This window comes from Lissotriton vulgaris, chromosome 5 (assembly GCF_964263255.1).
Source record: "Lissotriton vulgaris chromosome 5, aLisVul1.2, whole genome shotgun sequence".
Classification (NCBI taxonomy): Eukaryota; Metazoa; Chordata; class Amphibia; order Caudata; family Salamandridae; genus Lissotriton; species Lissotriton vulgaris.
Genome location: NC_141693.1, coordinates 362760143 through 362780473, shown reverse-complemented (window position 1 = coordinate 362780473; position 20331 = coordinate 362760143). Strand labels below are relative to the sequence as shown.

General features: G+C 46.7%; 1 protein-coding gene across 1 annotated transcript in view; it reads left to right on the top strand.

Annotated features, from left to right (window-relative positions):
* LOC147710906 (chloride channel protein ClC-Kb-like) overlaps nucleotides 1-20331 on the top strand; it is a 237394-nt gene that overhangs the window by 38690 nt on the left and 178373 nt on the right. The window contains exons 7-9 of the mRNA XM_086921682.1: nucleotides 5369-5494; nucleotides 13656-13740; nucleotides 18286-18387. Coding sequence (XP_086777808.1) covers nucleotides 5369-5494; nucleotides 13656-13740; nucleotides 18286-18387 — 313 coding nt within the window. The remainder of the gene's footprint in view (nucleotides 1-5368; nucleotides 5495-13655; nucleotides 13741-18285; nucleotides 18388-20331) is intronic.

The window sequence follows — 20331 nt, the reverse complement described above, 5'->3', positions numbered from 1 at the left end:
CAGCCCGGCTTGCTTGATTCCAGTGGTGTGGAGTGCATGGGACTCACGTCTGAGCATACCCATCCCACTCGGGGTGACAATTGCAAAAACCACAGTTGATGGATAGAATGCAGAACAATGTCATACATTCACCCCAGTACAGAGATCTGGGCCTAAATCCATCGTTTCTTTGCACTCCACACCACCCCAGTTCAGACATGGCCATATGCAAATCAGTCTGACCCTGTGCCTCATGGGAACAGTCCAGCCGAACTGCCAAGCCATGCCTTCCCTGGACCGGAAACAAGCTTCCGAGTACCGGTTTCTGGCATTCCAGCCGTCTTCAGCCCGGCTTGCTTGATTCCAGTGATGTGGAGTGCATGGGACTCACGTCTGAGCATACCCATCCCACTCGGGGTGACAATTGCAAAAACCACAGTTGATGGACAGAATGCAGAACAATGTCATACATTCACCCCAGTACAGAAATCTGGGCCTAAATCCATCTTTGTTTTTCACTCCACACCACCCCAGTTCAGACATGGCCATATGCAAATCAGTCTGACACTGTGCCTCATGGGAACAGTCCAGCCCGAACTGCCAAGCCATGCCTTCCCTGGACCGGAAACACGCTTCCAAATGCCTGGAATGCCAGAAACCGGTCCTCGGAAGCTTGTTTCCGGTCCAGGGAAGGCATGGCTTGGCAGTTCGGGCTGGACTGTCCCCATGAGGCACAGGGTCAGACTGATTTGCATATGGACATGTCTTAACTGGGGTGGTGTGGAGTGCCAAAAAACGATGGATTTAGGCCCAGATCTCTGTACTGTGGTGAATGTATGACATTGTTCTGCATTCTGTCCATCAACTGTGGTTTTTGCATTTGTCACCCCGAGTGGGATGGGTATGCTCAGACGTGAGTCCCATGCTCTCCACACCACTGGATTCAAGCAAGCCGGGCTGAAGACGGCTTGAATGCCAGAAACAGGTCCTCGGAAGCTTGTTTCCGGTCCAGGGAAGGCATGGCTTGGCAGTTCGGGCTGGACTGTTCCCATGAGGCACAGGGTCAGACTGATGTGCATATGGCCATGTCTGAACTGGGGTGGTGTGGAGTGCAATAAAACGATGGATTTAGGACCAGATCTCTGTACTGGGGTGAATATATGACATTGTTCTGCATTCTGTCTATCAACTGTGGTTTTTGCATTTGTCACCCATCGCGAGTGGGATGGGTATGCTCAGACGTGAGTCACATGCTCTCCACACCACTGGATTCAAGCAAGCCGGGCTGAAGACGGCTGGAATGCCAGAAACCGGTCCTCGGAAGCTTGTTTCTGGTCCAGGGAAGGCATGGCTTGGCAGTTCGGGCTGGACTGTTCCCATAAGGCACAGGGTCAGACTGATTTGCATATGGCCATGTCAGAACTGGGGTGGTGTGGAGTGCAATAAAACGATGGATTTAGGCCCAGATCTCTGTACTGGGGTGAATGTATGACTTTGTTCTGCATTCTTTCCGTCAACTGTGGTTTTTGCATTTGTCACCCCGAGTGGGATGGGTATGCTCAGACGTGAGTCCCATGCTCTCCACACCACTGGATTCAAGCAAGCCGGGCTGAAGACGGCTTGAATGCCAGAAACAGGTCCTCGGAAGCTTGTTTCCGGTCCAGGGAAGGCATGGCTTGGCAGTTCGGGCTGGACTGTTCCCATGAGGCACAGGGTCAGACTGATGTGCACATGGCCATGTCTGAACTGGGGTGGTGTGGAGTGCAATAAAACGATGGATTTAGGACCAGATCTCTGTACTGGGGTGAATATATGACATTGTTCTGCATTCTGTCTATCAACTGTGGTTTTTGCATTTGTCACCCATCGCGAGTGGGATGGGTATGCTCAGACGTGAGTCACATGCTCTCCACACCACTGGATTCAAGCAAGCCGGGCTGAAGACGGCTGGAATGCCAGAAACCGGTCCTCGGAAGCTTGTTTCTGGTCCAGGGAAGGCATGGCTTGGCAGTTCGGGCTGGACTGTTCCCATAAGGCACAATCAAAGACATTTATAGAGCGCACTACCTACCCGTAGGGTCTCAAGGCGCTGGGGGGAGGGGGGTGCCGTTACTGCTCGAACAGCCAGGTCTTCAGCTTCTTCCTGAAGGAGAGGTGGTCTTGGGTCAGGCGCAGATCGGTCGGGAGGGAGTTCCAGGTCTTGGCGGCCAGGTAGGAGAAGGACCTTCCTCCTGTTGTCGCTCTTCGGACGCGGGGGACGGCGGCGAGGGCGTGGTTGGCTGAGCGGAGGTGGCGTTTGGGAGCGTAGAAGTTGACTCGGTTGTTGAGGTAGCTCGGGCCTTGGTCGTGTAGGGCTTTGTGTGCGTGGGTGAGGAGGCGGAAGGTGATTCTTTTGTTGACAGGGAGCCAATGCAGGTCTCTGAGATGTCCGGAGATGTGGCTGGTTCGTGGGATGTCGAGGATGAGTCTGGCTGAGGCGTTCTGGATCCGCTGGAGTCTTTTCTGGAGCTTGGCGGTGGTGCCGGCGTAGAGGGCGTTGCCGTAGTCCAGTCGACTGGTGACGAGGGCCTGGGTGACGGTCTTCCTGGTCTCGGTGGGGATCCACCAGAAGATCTTCCGTAGCATGCGTAGGATGTTGAAGCACGCCGAGGAGACGGCGTTGACTTGCCTGGTCATGGAGAGGGAGGAGTCCAGGATGAAGCCCAGGTTGCGTGCGTGGTCTGTTGGTTTGGGTGCGGCGCCCAGGGCGGGAGGCCACCAGGAGTCGTCCCAGGCGGAGGGCGAAGAGCCTAGGATGAGGACCTCCGTCTTGTCTGAGTTCAGTTTCAGGCGGCTGGTCGTCATCCACTCGGCTACCTCTTTCATCCCTTCGTGCAGGTTGGCTCTGGCGGCGACGGGGTCGTTGGTCAGGGAGAGGATCAGCTGGGTGTCGTCGGCGTAGGAGATTATGTTGAGGTTGTGTTGGCGTGCGATGGCCGCGAGGGGGCTCATGTAGACGTTGAAGAGGGTGGGGCTCAGTGAGGATCCTTGAGGGACGCCGCAGATGACTTTGGAGGCCTCTGACTTGTACGGTGGTAGGCGGACTCTCTGTGTTCTTCCGTCGAGGAAGGAGACGATCCATTCCAGTGCCTTCTCCTGGATTCCGACGTTGCTGAGGCGCTGTGTTAGGGTGCGGTGGCAGACAGTGTCGAATGCCGCGGAGAGGTCTAGGAGGATGAGGGCCGCTGTTTCTCCGTTGTCCATCAGGGCTCGGATGTCATCGGTGGCGGCGATGAGGGCGGTCTCGGTGCTGTGGTTGGCTCGGAAGCCAGACTGTGAGGGGTCGAGGGATCCATTCGTCTCAAGGAAGGCGGCCAGCTGTTTGTTGACGGTCTTCTCGATGACTTTGGCTGGAAACGGGAGGAGCGAGATGGGGCGGTAATTCTTGAGTTCGGTGGGATCCGCTGTGGGTTTCTTGAGTAGAGCGCTGAGTTCGGCGTGTTTCCAGCTCTCAGGGAAGATGGCGGTGTCGAAGGATGTGTTGATGATGTCTCGCAGGTGGGGTGCGATGACAGCGTCGGCCTTGTTGAAGACGTGGTGGGGGCAGGGGTCGGTCGGAGATCCTGAGTGGATGGAGTTCATTGTGTGGACGGTGTCTTCGGTGCTGATCGGAGTCCAGGCGCGGAGGGTGGTGGTGGGGGGCGGTGGTTCGGTCTTGGCGTTCGTTGGTTGAGTGCTGAAGCTGTTGTGTATGTCCGCGATCTTGTTGTGGAAGTATGAGGCGAGGGAGTTGCAGAGGTCTTGCGATGGGGTGATGTCGTTGTTGCCGGCGCTGGGGTTGGAGAGCTCTTTCACGATGTTGAAGAGTTCCTTGCAGTTGTGTGCGTTGTTGTCCAGCCGGTCCTTGAATGCAGTTTTCTTGGCGGCGCGGATCAGCTGGTGGTGCTTCCGGGTGGCAAGCTTGAAGGTGGTCCTGTTGTCCGGTGTTGGTTCCCTTCTCCAGACTTTCTCGAGGGCTCGGCAGTTCTTCTTGGAGCTCTTGAGTTCGTCGGAGAACCATGGGGCTTTCTTGCTGCCGGGTCTGCTGGGCGGGGTCCTCAGTGGGAGGCACAGGGTCAGACTGATTTGCATATGGCCATGTCTGAACTGGGGTGGTGTGGAGTGCAATAAAACGATGGATTTAGGCCCAGATCTCTGTACTGGGGTGAATGTATGACTTTGTTCTGCATTCTTTCCGTCAACTGTGGTTTTTGCATTTGTCACCCCGAGTGGGATGGGTATGCTCAGACGTGAGTCCCATGCTCTCCACACCACTGGATTCAAGCAAGCCGGGCTGAGTGACGGCTGGAATGCCAGAAAAAGGTCCTCGGAAGCTTGTTTCCGGTTCAGGGAAGGCATGGCTTGGCAGTTCGGGCTGGACTTTTCCCATGAGGCACAGGGTCAGACTGATTTGCATATGGCCATGTCTGAACTGGGGTGGTATGGAGTGCAAAAAAACGATGGATTTAGGCCCAGATCTCTGTACTGGGGTGAATGTATGACATTGTTCTGCATTCTGTCCGTCAACTGTGGTTTTTGCATTTGTCACCCGAGTGGGATGGTTATGCTCAGACTTGAGTCCCATGCTCTCCACACCACTGGATTCAAGCAAGCCGGGCTGAAGACGGCTGGAATGCCAGAAACCTGTCCTCGGAAGCTTGATTCCGGTCCAGGGAAGGCATGGCTTGGCAGTTCGGGCTGGACTGTTCCCATGAGGCACAGGGTCAGACTGATTTGCATATGGCCATGTCTGAACTGGGGTGGTGTGGAGTGCAAAAAAACGATGGATTTAAGCCCAGATCTCTGTACTGGGGTGAATGTATGACATTGTTCTGCATTCTGTCCATCAACTGTAGTTTTGCACCCATGAGCAGAGTAGCATGAACCACTATATGAGGAGCATAGTGGTCTGAGCTTCCAAACCCCACGGTAGGCGGCTAAAGCTCCCAGGGCTGTAGCAGGATGGCCTCAACTCCTAGAAGTTTCAGAATATTGAGCAGGTTGTCTTGCTCTACTATAACATGAAGTAGATTGAAATTAGTATTCAAAACCTGGAAAAGATTGGCGTGAGATAACAGCACCCAAACCAGACTGTCATAACTCACCAGAATCTCGACCAGGGTGAGGTATAACTCTTTTTGAACACTATTGCTACAGCCTCTTCAATCAGGAGCAAGGTGGTTTAAGCTTCACAAAATGCTGGCTCAAGTAAATTGATGCAAACTCTACTCCTGATGTCTTTTCCGTAAAAAAGCAAGAATGTTGCATCAGACCCTGCCTCCTCTGTACAGAAATGTAACCGGAATTCCTTAGCCAATGGGTGGAGCTCAGCATAACATACTAACCAGACTCTCCTCCTCCTTCCTTGTAGGTGTCCTGTTCAGTGTGGAAGTTATGTCCTCTCATTTTGCTGTGAAAGATTACTGGAGAGGCTTTTTTGCCGCCACCTGTGGTGCATTAGTTTTCCGACTGCTGGCCGTCTTTAACAGCGAACAAGGTATGTTTGCCATTTTTTCCCAGAAAGCAATTGCTGTGTTCTGTTGGCTGAATAGTGAAGCTCACCACCCCACTCCATGCACATTTCTTTGTGCAAGATGCCCGGTGTGAGAAGTTGGCCTGATATTCAGTGTTCACTATTCTAGTGATCACTATGTATCAGTCCAAACAACCCTTATGGTGATTGGTTGTAAGTCAACCGATAGACCAGCTATCCTAGTAGCATGGACAAGAGCAGTCTTCGGGCTAAACTCTAGAGGGCGTGTTTAGCCAGCTGTTATACCATCACATATACCCATTGAACACCAAGTGAAAGGACACCACACAAGTGTTATGAAAATAAACAGTGTATTTATTTAGATCACAACAGCCCTGTACTCTTTATGAGGACAGGGTACTAAGCACACAACAAAACTCTTACGAAAATACTTTGAGTTGCACAATTTACACAAATGCCCGATGGGCACGGAAAACCATATACTATGAAAGTGGAATGCGAAATTACTAGCAGGCAAGTACTGGACTAATAGGCTTTGGAATCGCTAGGACTCTGTTACTGAACCTTCAGATTACTAGTAGGAGGCCTAGGGGACTCGGGTGCAGAGTGCGCACTCTCACGCGGGATGTGGGACAAAGTCTATGGGAGCTAGTAAAGGTAAAGTTAGTGTTCTCGGGCGAACCCGATAAGGTAGGTCGAAAACGACAGTGGATCTGGACCCTTGGATAGTGAGGCTATGCTGGGGCACCGAAATGCCGAAGTTACCTAGTCCAGGGGCTGCGGCTGCATAGGTCTGAAAAGACGTCGGGAATCCTCGTTGACGAACCAGGAGCCTGAAGGAAGAGTTGCTGGCAGGCGACAAGTGAAGATTGTTCGAAGTGATCCAAGCCTGGATCGAAGATGGATGACACCTGGAATTGGAATTGGAATTGGAATCGGTATTTATAAAGCGCGACTGTCGCTTCGGAAGAAGCATCCTGGCGCTGACTGGAAGGTGTGCGGATTGCAGAGGGGACCAAGTTCTTAACCACTAGCCAGTGATCAGATGGCACCAGGAGGGCCCCGGATGGTAGTCCCCTCGACCAGGTGAGTGGGCGACGCTAGGCTCTGCAGTCTCACGGACCAGGAGGCGTTGTCGGCGACCAGGATGGAGGTGCGAACTGTCCCATGATGGTTGATGCTGTCGACGTCGCTGGACCCAGGATTGGGGCAACAAGTCTTGGCAAATTCAAGCCCACGCGGTGGACCTAAAATGGCGTCTGGAGTGGACCAGGAGGGTCCGGGGTGCTCCTCTTTTGGAAGGGAGCAAGGGCCAGTCTGGAGCAACCAGACTAGCAGTGGTGATGTCGTCGGTCATCGTCGGGAAGGCCACAAGCCAGCGGGCTAGTAGCCAGACAACGCGGTGAGCAGCAAAAAGCAGAAGGGCCCCACGCAGATCTCGTGGATGCTGGGGGGCTGGACTTCGGTGCTGGAGCTGCTCAGGGTTGGGGCTTCTCGGACCCCAAAGCACTCACCAGAGGATCCCTCGGCGGTCGTGCTGGATAGAAGTCGTGCAGTTCTGATGATGGCCGGTCCCTCGAGGTCTCGTCGCACCTACGGTTCTCAGCTTAGCTGTAGAGGTAGGTAGAGGTCAGAGGTGCCAGGGAAGCCGGGTCTCGTCGAGCTGGTCAGTCGGATTCCGGAGGAAGGACGTGCAGCAAACCGTAGAGTTCTTAGATGGTGCCTGCGGGTGCAGGGTGACTACTCCTTAGCCACAAGGGAGAAATCGTGAGAAGAAGTCGAGAGTTCCTTTCGTAGAAAGTAGTTTCTTGATTCAAAGATGATCTAATTTTGGAAGGGTCCCCGCTCCTGCCTTTATCCTAAAGAAAGGGGTGGGTACGCGACTAGGTCCTGCCCTAGGGGTGGGACCAGGAAGGGGGGTGGTTACACCCCTCTCCCATCTCACCTGGACTACGGGAACGCTCTCTATATGGGAGCCCCATCCTTTGTCACTCAGAAGCTCCAAGTCACCCAAAACAGTGCGGCCCGTCTACTCTACAATCTTCCTCGCTGGCAGTCAGCAAGGAATGCCCTAAGGGAGCTTCACTGGCTCCCCATAGCGGCTAGAGTACAATTCAAGGCCATGTGCATTCTACACAAAGCCTTCTATCGCATGGGCCCTGCAATCTTACAGCCCTTGGTCACTCCCTACGCCCCGTCCCGCGCCCTCCGATCTGGTTCCCTCCAACTGGCTACCTCGATCAGAATCCGGAAAGCCCGCTGGGGAGGCCGCTCTTTTTCACACACTGCGGCTAAGCTTTGGAACACCCTTCCTTTACCCCTGCGAGGAACCACTAACCATCTCTCCTTCAGGAAAGCTCTGAAAACCCACTTGTATGCTAAATTCTGCTGATCTGCCCCGAGCCCGCGCTAAGTAAGCTTTCAGTCATGAGCGCTACGAGGCCTCCGGGTAGATAGCGCTATACAAGTGCAATTTTCATTTTCATTTTCCATGCCAGACTTTCCCCAGGCCAGGGGCTGGGGTGCCCCTGGAACTGGTTCTAGCCGGCAGATGCGTAGTGAGCACCGGGGTTCCACTTGCAGACACCTTCCTGTAAAGCCCTGCCTACCCAGGATACACAAAACCCTGTCCGGGATGGTGCTAGCACCGCCCCTGACAGGAAACCCTTTGTCCAAGCTCCCCTCGCTGGAAGGACTCCCAGCTACAGGGGGTCAGACTCGTGTCTGTGGTGGCAGCATCCATTTTGTGATGCTGAGGCTTGAGTTAACTTTAACCGGGGTTCACAGTTACATACATGTCGTGTCCCTCTAGAAGGGTGGAATGCTAACCCCGTCGCCAGAATTGGCGAGGGGTTAGTATTCCAATTCGTATGACACCTTACTCGACATGTTTTGATAAAGCGATACCAAAGATAGCATTTAACCGCGAGGATTATAATGCACTTAAGAGTATATGGTATGCGTTATCATGGAACAGCTATTAGGACTTGGTTCCGCAAGCTGCAAACAGGCTCAGCTCATGCCAGAGCACCATCTCACACGATTCCAAGCACTCTGCCTTCAGGATTGTCAAGGCCTGCCATAGGAGTGACTGATAGGAATCTGTGTGTCCATTTTTAGGGTTAGATATAGGTATACTATATCTAAAGCAAAGGGTGATTACACCACCTTGCCCCAGCTGTCGTGCAGCCAGTTGTGTCAGATTTAGATGGCCAGCCAGGGGTGGCATAATACATGCTTCAGCCCCTGGTAGGCCCTGGGTACACCTATGCCCTGAGTTACAGGGTCTGATAAGGTGGCCCAGTACCAATTGGATAATGCACCTAAGGTACACATGTCAATTTAGTGAGAGAACAGCTAGGCTGTGGGTCTGATTAGCAGGCCCACAGCCAGAGAAAGTCGTAAACCAGTGAAACAAAAGCAAAAGATCTGGGTGATCATAGGATCGCAGACCCTACTCTCCTACACCCGGCACATTGGACATCTTGCTCCGGGACATTCGGAGGTGGAAGTCAGCTGACTCTTACCTGATATCTGATAGTAGTCCAGGGACACATCAAGTTTGAGGTTAACAGGGGTTTAGGCCCTAAGGGTCGCATACTCCATGGTTGTTGCCAGGCCTGGCATTCTAATTTACTGGTGCAAAAGGATAGACAGATCATGTGCTTTGCATGGACTCTAACTGTCCTAAAGTGTTGGGCAGGAAATTCGGTTGGAAAAATAGGTGAGATTATGGGATGACATTGGCTGGAATGTCTCAATGATTCAAAATAAAGCAAAATGTCATCACATTTATGACCCCAGATATACTGCAAAACCCAGGAGAATGATGGTGTTGGAGACCATGAGAGGAGGAGGGGATGGCCGTACTTATTTGGAGAGAATATTCCAAAATATTAATCTTTTGGAAAGAAGCCTTAAAAGGTAAAGGTGAAGTTTGGGATAGTCTGTCTGGGGAGAACTGGCGATGGTGGTTTTGGGGCTTGAAACTAGGCACTGGTAAGAAATAGACAGCATTATCTGGACATTGAGACACCAGTTGATATTGGCAGCAGTGTTGATCATTACTAGGGTTTGGAAGAGGGTGGAGGCGCCTACACTTCTAAACCGACTGCATAAAATCTGGAAAATAATGGTGAGGGAATGTTTCTTTATATATCTTGTCTAAAAGTTCAGATAGGTAGACCCCAGTTTAGTTGCTGATGGTAAACTAGTTGGCAAAATACTTCTTGGAGGCTGCACGCCCAAGGAGACAAATACCTCTTTGACTTGGGATCTCTTGGTCTATAATGTGTGCCCAACACATTATAGACCAAGGACAACACATAGAGGCCTTAAAATGGGAGAAGTAAACACTGCCTGGTTGCCGCAGCTCTCAGGCTCAGCAATCTATGGCATACCTTGTGGAACAGTTGGGGAAAGTTAGTTCTTGTGTATTTGAACAGCACTTCCGTAAGTTTATAATCTGTGGAGCATGATAAATACTCAACATCTATGATGTCTCTCCTGATGGACCCGAAGGAGGAAGATGGGTGGGTAATTGGGGTGGATGAGGAAAGGGGACAGAGGTAAAACAGACATGTGGTTAAACAAAAATATTTCAAACAAGTAATGTGCTGCAACACCATGTTCCCTGTATCTTGTTCTACTTTGGCCGTGGACCCTAGCAACTAATAAAGTTAAATTTCTAAGTAGTTCTCCTGGAAACCTCTCTGAATTCCAAAAATTTGAAAATGAACTCTCAACGTAGGAGTAAACATACCAAAGTAAATTTCTGACTTATTTATATTTGGCCCATAAATATTTTTCTCTTATTCGTTCTTCCCAAAGGATATATAGATCAGTCGAGTGAAAAGGATCAAAGTGGGTCCTGTTTTAAATGTAGCCCATTCCTTGCACAATGCACCAACCCAGCAACATGTTTGTTATTTGTGTTTGTTATTCAATGTGTTTTATTATTTATACACTCTAATATTTTATTTCTGTGTGTAGTGATTTCTGAAAAGCATTTAAAGTATGCATTTCTTAATGCAACCACCCTACCTGTGTGAGTGTTGAAAGGATTAAGAGGACAATCTAGAATAGGAAACACTCCTTGAGGGTGTTGTATGACAGTGCAGAGTGAAAGGGCGGGACCTTAAGTTTAGGACCTATTCTAGAATCACGAAGCTTTTTGTAGCAGCGTAGAAGCTTAGAGGGGAGAACATTATTTATTATTGCCAATCAATTAAATAAGAATTCTTTTGGACACATGACCACAGACACTACTTGGGGTTAGTTGATTTATTACTAAGCCAAAAATAACTGAACGTAAACACACCTCAAGACGAGGGTGTAAACGTACATCGGAATTGTCATGAAGCCAAATCTGTGTATCCAATTGAGATGATGTAACATAAATAAAACAATTCAAGAAATAAAATGCAGAGGATCAGGAAGCATGAGACCAAGTTTCCTTGCATCGAGGGTTGATGAGAATAAAGCATTAATCTATCCCTATACTAACACTAAGATAACATCCTGACTCAAGCATCTTCAGGAATAAAAAGGTGTCAGCACGTCAAGTCTTCCTAAGAAGTCTCTCCTCCATTGATGGGTCAGATAGCATAAAGCTATTGAGACAGAGCTTGTTCTGTGATGCTCTCTCTCTGAAGAGATTAGGGAAGTGGGCCCTTTCCCTAATCCCAACATCACATTATTGCAGGTAACATTCCCAAGATCCATTGCGGGTCACACCATCTGCTCTGGGTACAGTCCTAAAGGTAGTTTTCCATGGGAGAACAGTCTACTTCTCTTTCAACAATTTGTCCTTTGTTCCCAGGCATTCTACTATGCATTCTACTATGCGAAGCACAATGACCTACCTTTATCGACTCAAACTATGATTGTAACTTCTTCTTGCCTTGCCTGACTTATAAAACAATGACATTATTCTAACGAACAAGAGCGCTTCTTTCACCTGCAACACAAAAAGTGAGCAAGAACAAATTCCACAGCACACATGAAATTCAGCTATTAATTCTCAAGCAAGAGTTTCCAGGGAACTGTATTTCAGGCCTAAGATAAATTCAGCAAAGATAAAAAAAACTGCATATGAGCTTTTACGAATTTGCAGAGGATAATAAGGCACCTCAAATTAATGCATTTTCCTATGTAAAACGACACAATTAATAAACACAGTTAGCACATGGATAATTGTCAGTTTCACAACACGAGTTCTTCACGTTAATGTTCACAGATGGTTACATTCACTTTCTATGTTAATTCTCCATGTCACTTTAAATGGCCTCAGCACATCATGCTTCGGATTAATACATTTCAAAATTCTAACACAGCACGTTAATACGACAAAGATTATATGCGGGTGACCTCTACACGTGTGATTATAATGCAACCCTACAAACAAAATGCAATTTCCGCTACATCAAGAGAATAAAATAGATGGGTTTTGGACAAAGTCAGCATCCTTCCACCAGGACATTTTCAATGGTCCACCTGCACAGTACATGTACCTTGAAAGCTTGAAGTTGAAAACTGCGCTCAGCGCAAGGTGATTCCAGGTGCAGGGAGAATGAGTGTAAAGCCAATGCTCACGAAAGGCTTGCCTCTACCTCCGTTCTTTTCCTCATTCAGAGAAATGTAGAGATTTATGCACTTCTGTCGCTGCTAGAGAATGCGCCCACTAGAGTAAAACTGGATCTTCAGTAACATTACATCACCACTTTCATGTCCCAAGATGTTAATTTCTAGATATATTTTTTCAACAACCATACTCATAACACTTGGCCAGTTGGTCTGTGTTACTAAGGGCTTGATGTAGAAAGCCCAGTTCGCAAACCAAGATGTCCAGTTTGTCCACCAATTGGTTTGCAAATAGGTATATAATCTGCGCTGTGACATACCTCGAAACGCAAATTATTCATTTGCAGCTGGTTGCAAAACAACCTCTCTAATGAATACTAATTAGGCATGTCACAATTTGCGACCCCCTGTGATGGGCTGCAAATGCGGGTATGGTAGCCTGCAAGGACCGGCAGACCGCCATCCTTGCATTAGCTTTCCCGCACTGGAATTTCCCACACTGTCCCCATTAAAAGGATAGATGTCCCTTTGAAAAAATATTATCCCCTTTGAGAACTCTTCACAGGAAACTGGAACTGGTCCCCTCAACAACTCCCTCCTCTCCCTAAGGATTCCCACAATGACAGGTCCCCCATGGAAAATTTGACATTGGTATCTGATCAACTGTTTGCGACCTCACTTGCCATGACAATCCATTAATACAAGGTTTGATACAATCAATTGCAACTGACAATTGGAAGTGGACTGGAGCCCCTTTCTTCCCCCTCCTATTTGTGATTGGTAATGGGCCGCAAAATCCGTCTTATGAGTCGGAAAGTGGTGTTGTACATTTAAAAATACTCTGAGATGGCAAAGTGTGTGATTTTCTCGAATCACTGGATTGGCAACTGCAAACATATTTTATACATCAAGCCCTATGTGATGTGAGGATTTTACACACTGTGTTGGGCACTTGGTCCTCTGTTTAAAGTCTCATCCAGACTCTCCTTGTTAAGTGGTGATAAATGTTAGGAATTTGACAAAGATAGTAGACTACCCTTCTGACATAAATTTCCAATACTAATTTCTGATATAAATGTAATCATTCATGTCATACATAACCTTCAGAAAGAGCCCTTACACCGGATCATCAGTTGCAAACGGCCATGCAGCAAGAGCCAACTTCTCATCTGGATCTTGGACACATGTTTAGGCAGGTGCCACATCTTGTGACTAGAATGCCAAATTACCGTTGTTTGCATGGTCTGGGCAATCATCATTTTTCAAACTACTAGTTTATTCGCTCGAGTTGTTGGATTTTCAGTCCAATCTGCAAAACGTACTTTATCTTGAGAGTTATTTTTCTTTTCTATTCTTCGTGCTGACAATAAAGCTGCCTGGCAAGTTATAAACATAGCAAAACAATGTTAACCTGGATGTTATAAAAGAAATTATATAGCATAGAAACATAGATGGAAGCAGTGTGTAATTTGTGCAGGCGACTGTCTGTGGTGGGCACCCTCACCTACTAAGATCCAGGGCAAATTAGACCAGTGGTTATAATAATTTCTTATGTAATATATTATGTCTGGTTTCCTTTTAGAGACCATCACTGCACTCTTCAAAACCAGCTTCAAGATAGATTTCCCCTTTGATCTCCCAGAGATGTTCTTCTACGTAATTCTTGGGTAAGATGAGCCTGTTTCTTTTTTTTGTTCCTGAAATAGAGTGAGCGATTTTCAATCCTGTAACACCAGGTCCATAGAATTGAATTGTCACCTCGATAGATCTTTTCAGATTCAGAGTCAGCAGCAGAAAGATAAACACCTTCAAACTTTCATTGTCTAGAAGTATAAAACTGTTCTACTCCCGAAACTATGCAATCGTTGTTCTTTCCGTCTTCCCTAGTAATGAATACCATAACATAACAGGTGTATTTGTAAAGCGATCAATTACCCATAGTTGTCCTGGCTCTGAATAACAGACGTTTTTTGTTACCCAACTCAATGGTACTCATTTTATCGACCACAGATGGATGAAAGATTGAGTGAACCCTCCGGGATTTGAACCTGTGACCATGAGGTCGAACACAGGCCCCTGCGGTGGCTGCTTTAGTCCACTGAGCCACCAGACCCGGCTTTAAGCCACCAGACCCGGTTCTATCATTCTGAAAAATGAATCCAGTGTCCTGTGTATCTCTTGACAAGGTTTATCTCGTATGGTGTTTATTGCTTAGATAGACACATACCATGAAATCAGATACTCTGCCAATTTCCGGGAGCTGTAAATTCCAAGTTGTGTACATCTCTTGATGATAGAAATCCCCTGATTTGTACTACTACTAAAGAAATAAATGGTTGGTGCAACTCATGTTCTTGAAATACAAATCAAGGATGGGAGAGACCAAAAAAGGAGGACGTGCAGCACTGAAAGAGGGCAGCAACTCCGTATCCCCCGGAACCTATGGGGCCCAAAATCACAACATAAAGCAGAGAAAAGTGTTCTCTACATCTCCGAAAAGAGTCAAACTGGAACATACCAAAAAAACAGGGGACACTGTTCCACCTGACTTGGGAAACCAATAAAAGGGATCCCATACATTATTGGTCCTGACGAGAGCCAACGACCCGGAGAGGGCACAGGTGGGCTGAAACAAGTACACCATTTTTAAGATGATCAGTTTTCACAACGTGTTGTGAGGGACACATTGTATATCCCACTTTCACATCTACTTTTTTATTTTTAACCTTACCCTTATCCAAATTTTTATTAAACATTTTTTCTGGTTAAGAGGTAATTTTAAATCGTGGTTCCACATTTGGATCTCAAACAATCTCTCGACGAGAGGGATCACCTCCTGGTGGAAGAAACAATGCCCAATGATGACGCTATCAACTATGAGTACGTGGATGGCAAAGCATACACCACTGAGCGAAAATAGCTGTGGAGCGTCCAACAGAATTTTTCCTATTGAGATCCCTCCTGTAGAAACAGTCCATACCCCACTTTGATTTTTTGCTACAACTTACTTGGAAGCTGAGTGCAACTGCAATCATACAAGACTTCTCTTTCCCTCCGTTGATGAATCTTGAAATACAAATGTCATCTTCACCTGGAGTCTTAGATACATTCTTTTGTACATCTTCATGAGTAAAATGACTTACATCATCACCATCAGTCCTAAACACCCATTCAATATTCATCTCTTAGAGATATAAATCCCATACTCTGTCATTGTATAAATGTTCCTTAGTCCTATTACTTGACAGGGCCATTTAAAGGAAGGGAGATGCAAGGCATCATAGAAAAAATTGTGGATTTCTCATTCTTCAACCTTGTGGTTTGCTTACCCCAAAGAGAGGTGAAAGAATAAGTTTGTTTCAGTGGTAGATCCTCAACTGAATCCACTATCTGAACAACGTGCCATCCTTATCATCCACAAAAACAACAAGTGATGTGGAGTGCAAAAAAACGATGGATTAGGACCCAGATCTTTTGACTGGGTTGAATGTGTGACATTGATCCTCATTCGGTCCATCACCTGTTGTTTTTGCAAACATCCTTATCATCCACACCATCTACCACAGGATCTGCAGGCATTTCAGCATCAGAGGAACCATTCAATTAGGGAACCCCATCCTACTCAGAATTTTCCTGTCCGAGTCTGCATGTGCAGCATGGCAAACCAGGAAGTCAAAGTCATCAATACTTTGTGCACATCAGGGACAGTGCAGCCACCCTGCCATGTTATGATTCTCTCCCTGTGCTCTCGTGCCCACCACCAGGAGGCCTACCTGTGAGACTTTTCAGTGTTCTAATAAGCTTCCGTACCTTCCACTGCATGTAAATGCTTATTTCCTGGCTCTTGGACACTATTCTGAAAATCCCATCCACTCCCGATCCATGCAGAGTTTCGTGGAAGTCAGTCTGCTCATGTTATAAACTCCATTGCCTAGAATTCCCTGCTCTCTGCTTTCTCTCCACCCATGCAGGCAAAGGGTGGGTGGACGAATTCAGCATACCTGTGGCTGGCAGGTGCTAGCCTTATCATACCTGATGCATGTGATCACTGTGAGTTCTTTTAAGCCTGAGCTCCTTTCAGTCCGGCATTGGTCATTGTAGCAGTTTTCCTGTTTGGCTGATCCCTGGTGTCGTAAGCTTTTCCTATCCTTATTTCCAGAGATCTTAAGCTATTGTTATTCCTTGATTCTTGTTTCTGAGCTGTAGCTAATTCCTTTGTTCCTGAACTAGCAGTGACTGCAGTGCTCCCTTGAATTCTGTGCCAACACTTTTAGTGAAACCTTTAACTCTCTCTTTCTGTATATACTGTTATCCCTGTGCCTGCTTTCATTCCCTTTTTCCAGTTTCTAGTTTGCTACCTTCCTGTTGTCTTAGCTTCCATTTCCCATGTGTAGTTTGTCATTGCTTTCTACCAAGTGTGCTCTTTCTTGTCCTTTCTTTCCTGGTAAGTACTCCTCCTTGCTTGCTCCTTGTCCATTTGTGGCTGTGTATTTAGTTCTACACCTTTGATGTTACTGCTTTGCGTGTTCCTGTTTGATCGCCACAATCTGTTGGTACAGCTGACAACCTATGTGGTGTTTCTTGTCCACTGTAAATATTGTCTTTGAGTTACTGTTAGAACATCACCATAGGTATCAGCTCCACAGCCTTTGCATGTATATCCCATATATGGGTATTTGCAGTCAATATCTGTAACAGCAATTGTGGATGATGAACCTACTGAGCTTCAGTCTTACCGTATGGAACTCCTGAGTGCTCTCACCCACATTCCCTTATTGTAAATGTTATATATATATATATATATATATATATATATATATATATATATATGTCTTGCACGTCTGTCCTTGTGTGTTGACTGCCTGTCCTTTCTGAGCTGCAACTCTCTTGTTCCCTTATACAGAGCTTCTCCTTTTGGATCCCCTTTCTCCTCTGTGGGATGTTGGGCAGGTCAGATGGCAGAGATATCAAAATATTCGGGGCAACTCTCCTCCTGGATAATTCCTTTGATCTGTCACTCATATCAGTCATTAATCTCATTTTACATTAATCTTTTTTAGGGACTCTTTTAGGACATGATTTGATAAGTGCCTCTGCCAGCTCGACGGCAGCCGCACAACATTTTTTTGAGATCCCCACCAGATTACAAGGGCTAATTTTGCTAAAAGTGCTCCTGCTGGTCCTGCAATACCGGCAGGCAGCAATGCCTTGAGGTCCATTGCTGATAGCCCATGTCCAGGTACACCATAACTCTTTAGGCTGATCCAAGCAGGGAAAATCTACGTTGAAAAGCCTAACATTGTTAGGGCAAGTCTTTCAATGCTGTGATGCTGTTGGCCTCATGGTAGATGGAGCTTCAGCTATTCATTTTTTTTAACAGCAGAGCCAGTTGATGCTCCACTAATCTAAACAAAGTGGTTCCCCCACCTCTTAAAGGGACAGTGGAACGCCAAGGTTAGTGAACAGGGCACAAACCTTTGCCCTGTGGATCGTTGGGACACATAGGGACCGACCATAAAAGCATTAATGAGTATGGGATGTAGTACTCTTTTTTTGGTACTCTAAGCCTTTGAGAATTGGTGCCAAAACGTCCAATTCCCCATTAGTAAAAGTACAAAGAGAGCACAGTTTATTCTATTTGTACTAATAGAATATGCGTACTCCAATTTTACTCATTTTTTAGTTGTTTTGGGACCTTTTCACAAAGGCATGTAAAAGTGTATAAAAAGTACTATGAAAGTACTACCTGACAGGCCCCAAAATGCCTTTGTGAAAACACAAAGTTCAGACTTTGTCGATACACAGACAAGGACTAAGTTGACCAAATGTAACTGCTGGTATTTCTATCACCTTAAAACATCATTACATGGTCCTTCCCAACTCCCTGACAGATAAATATGATATATTGTGTCTTTTTGTTGAAAAGATGTTATTGACCGGTCCAACGTCTGAAGAGATAAACTTTAGGCACTGAAATGTCAGCGAGATACAGAATGCACCTTTTGCCATACACCATAGATGTGAAATGCAGAGAAAAACTTGTCACCAAAAACAAGGAATTTGCTGTTCTGTTTATCTCAATGGTTGACTAATCATGGGTCCTGTCCTTTTCTTCGTTTGGAAAGATGACGTTGCCTTCTCTTTAAAGTTGGCAAAGGTGAATAAAGGAGAAAATTGATTTATTCTGTTGTCATCTTTATTCTGTCTTTCAGGGTAATTTGTGGCACAATAAGTTGTGCCTATCTTTCTTGCCAGCGGTGGCTTCTTGGATACGTCAGACGAAACCGATTCACCGTCAAGCTCATGGCCACAGAGTAAGATATGCAGGAGTAAATTCTCACTGGGGATGCTGCTGGTGTTGATGCTTTAATGTGGTTTTTGTGTGGATATTTCTGAGTTATGAAAATCCTCTATAATGCAGAGATTGATATCACGGTATGTGGCTGTGGAGGACAGTAGTTAAACTTAAATACTATTGTCATTTTGTTGGGTGATCGAAGAGTATGGCTTTTTTCCATCTATTTTGAAGAAGTTCATTCTAAAAAGTATGCTTTATTCCAGATATTTTGTGTTGTGTGGCATTGGCTGGTCATGGAGTTATCATATGATTGATCCCAGAGACAATTGTTGTTGTAAACAAAAAATGCTGTTTCTAATCAATACAATAATGATTTGTCAATTGACTGAAGGAAGTGCTTAGTTATCGATATTATTAGTTGTATATTGACATCTTTATTTCTACATAGGACTCAAATGTTTATCTATTTACAAATGGTATTGCTCAACAAACTAATAAAATGTTTGCTGGTAGCCTTGGTGATCCATGTGGTCAAGCCTCAGTTAATTTTCCTATTACTTTAGGATTATGGTATGTTATGCATTGCATTCATTCTTGATTGTTTAATACTTCCAACTAGGATAGTGGTGCATTGTGGGTATGATGACCACATTTTGGTCAATTCATGACAGAGGATGGCAGTGCTTTGCTGTTCTTCTCACAACCCTGTTTGATCCCATCAGTTGCAAAGGGTGCAGGGCTGCTTTGTTGGTAATAAAGTTTGTCAAGTGTGTCCACATCAAACATTCATGGCAGCTCATTCTTACAGATTTTTTTTAAAAAGACTGTTACCTCGGCACCATGTGTGTGTAGGTTACTTCAATCTTGTAACAAAAATGCCATGCGTCTTACATCTGTCTGATGGGCGAGAGACTTTTCTTTCAAAATAGATGATTTGCTGACTAAAGCACCTCTTGTGGTTGATGAAGTGATTTTGAATTTGACTCCCTCCCCATGAATTGATTAATATAATGTTCCCTGGATTTTGATACCCAAAGTGATCCTCCTTAGTTTAAAGGAATACCATTGGTTTCTACTTTGCAACGCTTCCATTTTCATCTGGTCGTCGATATATAAAATCTAATTTATACCTTACAACAGTCTTGACACATTACTAAATTCATCTGTTTACCAGAGGTGGTATTGCTGTAAACAAACTAGGTGAAGGTGTGTCACTATATAAAAACTAGAAATACACTTTCAAATTACATTTGCAATATAGTCACTGCCCATGAAAAAGTTATTATTGGGGGGAGGAGCTACGTGGGCATCCAAGATGGTCGCGTGAGCAGAGAGCTCCCGAGACCCGCGCCGCCCTTATTGATCTATCCTTTTGCTATCCTGGTCACTTTGACGGGCTTTTGAAGTGCTGCTCTTGCTGATGCTGCTGTACTTTTTGGGGCCGGGATCGGACTTCGGGAACCATATTTACGTCGTCCTAAGCTTTCTGGCCTAGCCCCGGACGGGACCGGGGACTCTGCTGCTTTGGATGGCCAAGCAGTAATGCAACAACAACGGCTGCCTGGCATCTGCTCCACCGATGGTGTGTCACTTTCACTTTCGGTTTCTTGTCCCTCCTTGAACTGCCTGCCCGTGACCTAATCTACACTCCTGGTTTTGGTGGTTTCACCAGCTGCACGTCTCCATCGCAGCGCCGGCTCAGTGGTCTGTGATTTTTGTGAAGCTAGACTTTTGAGGTCCGGAAGGTCGCTGCCATTCTATCGCACCCGGGAGGACCCAGCGGGTGCTGCATCCAACATGGCGACTAAACCCGAGCTGGAGAAGCGCAAGAAAGTCACCACTCGTAGGGGATTGGTCCAGTCTAATGTGATCGATCGCTATACTCAGCCGAGAGGATCCCCCAGTGCTACCAGCCGCAGTTTGGAGGACCCAAAGACGGACATGACGGCCTCATCAGAGG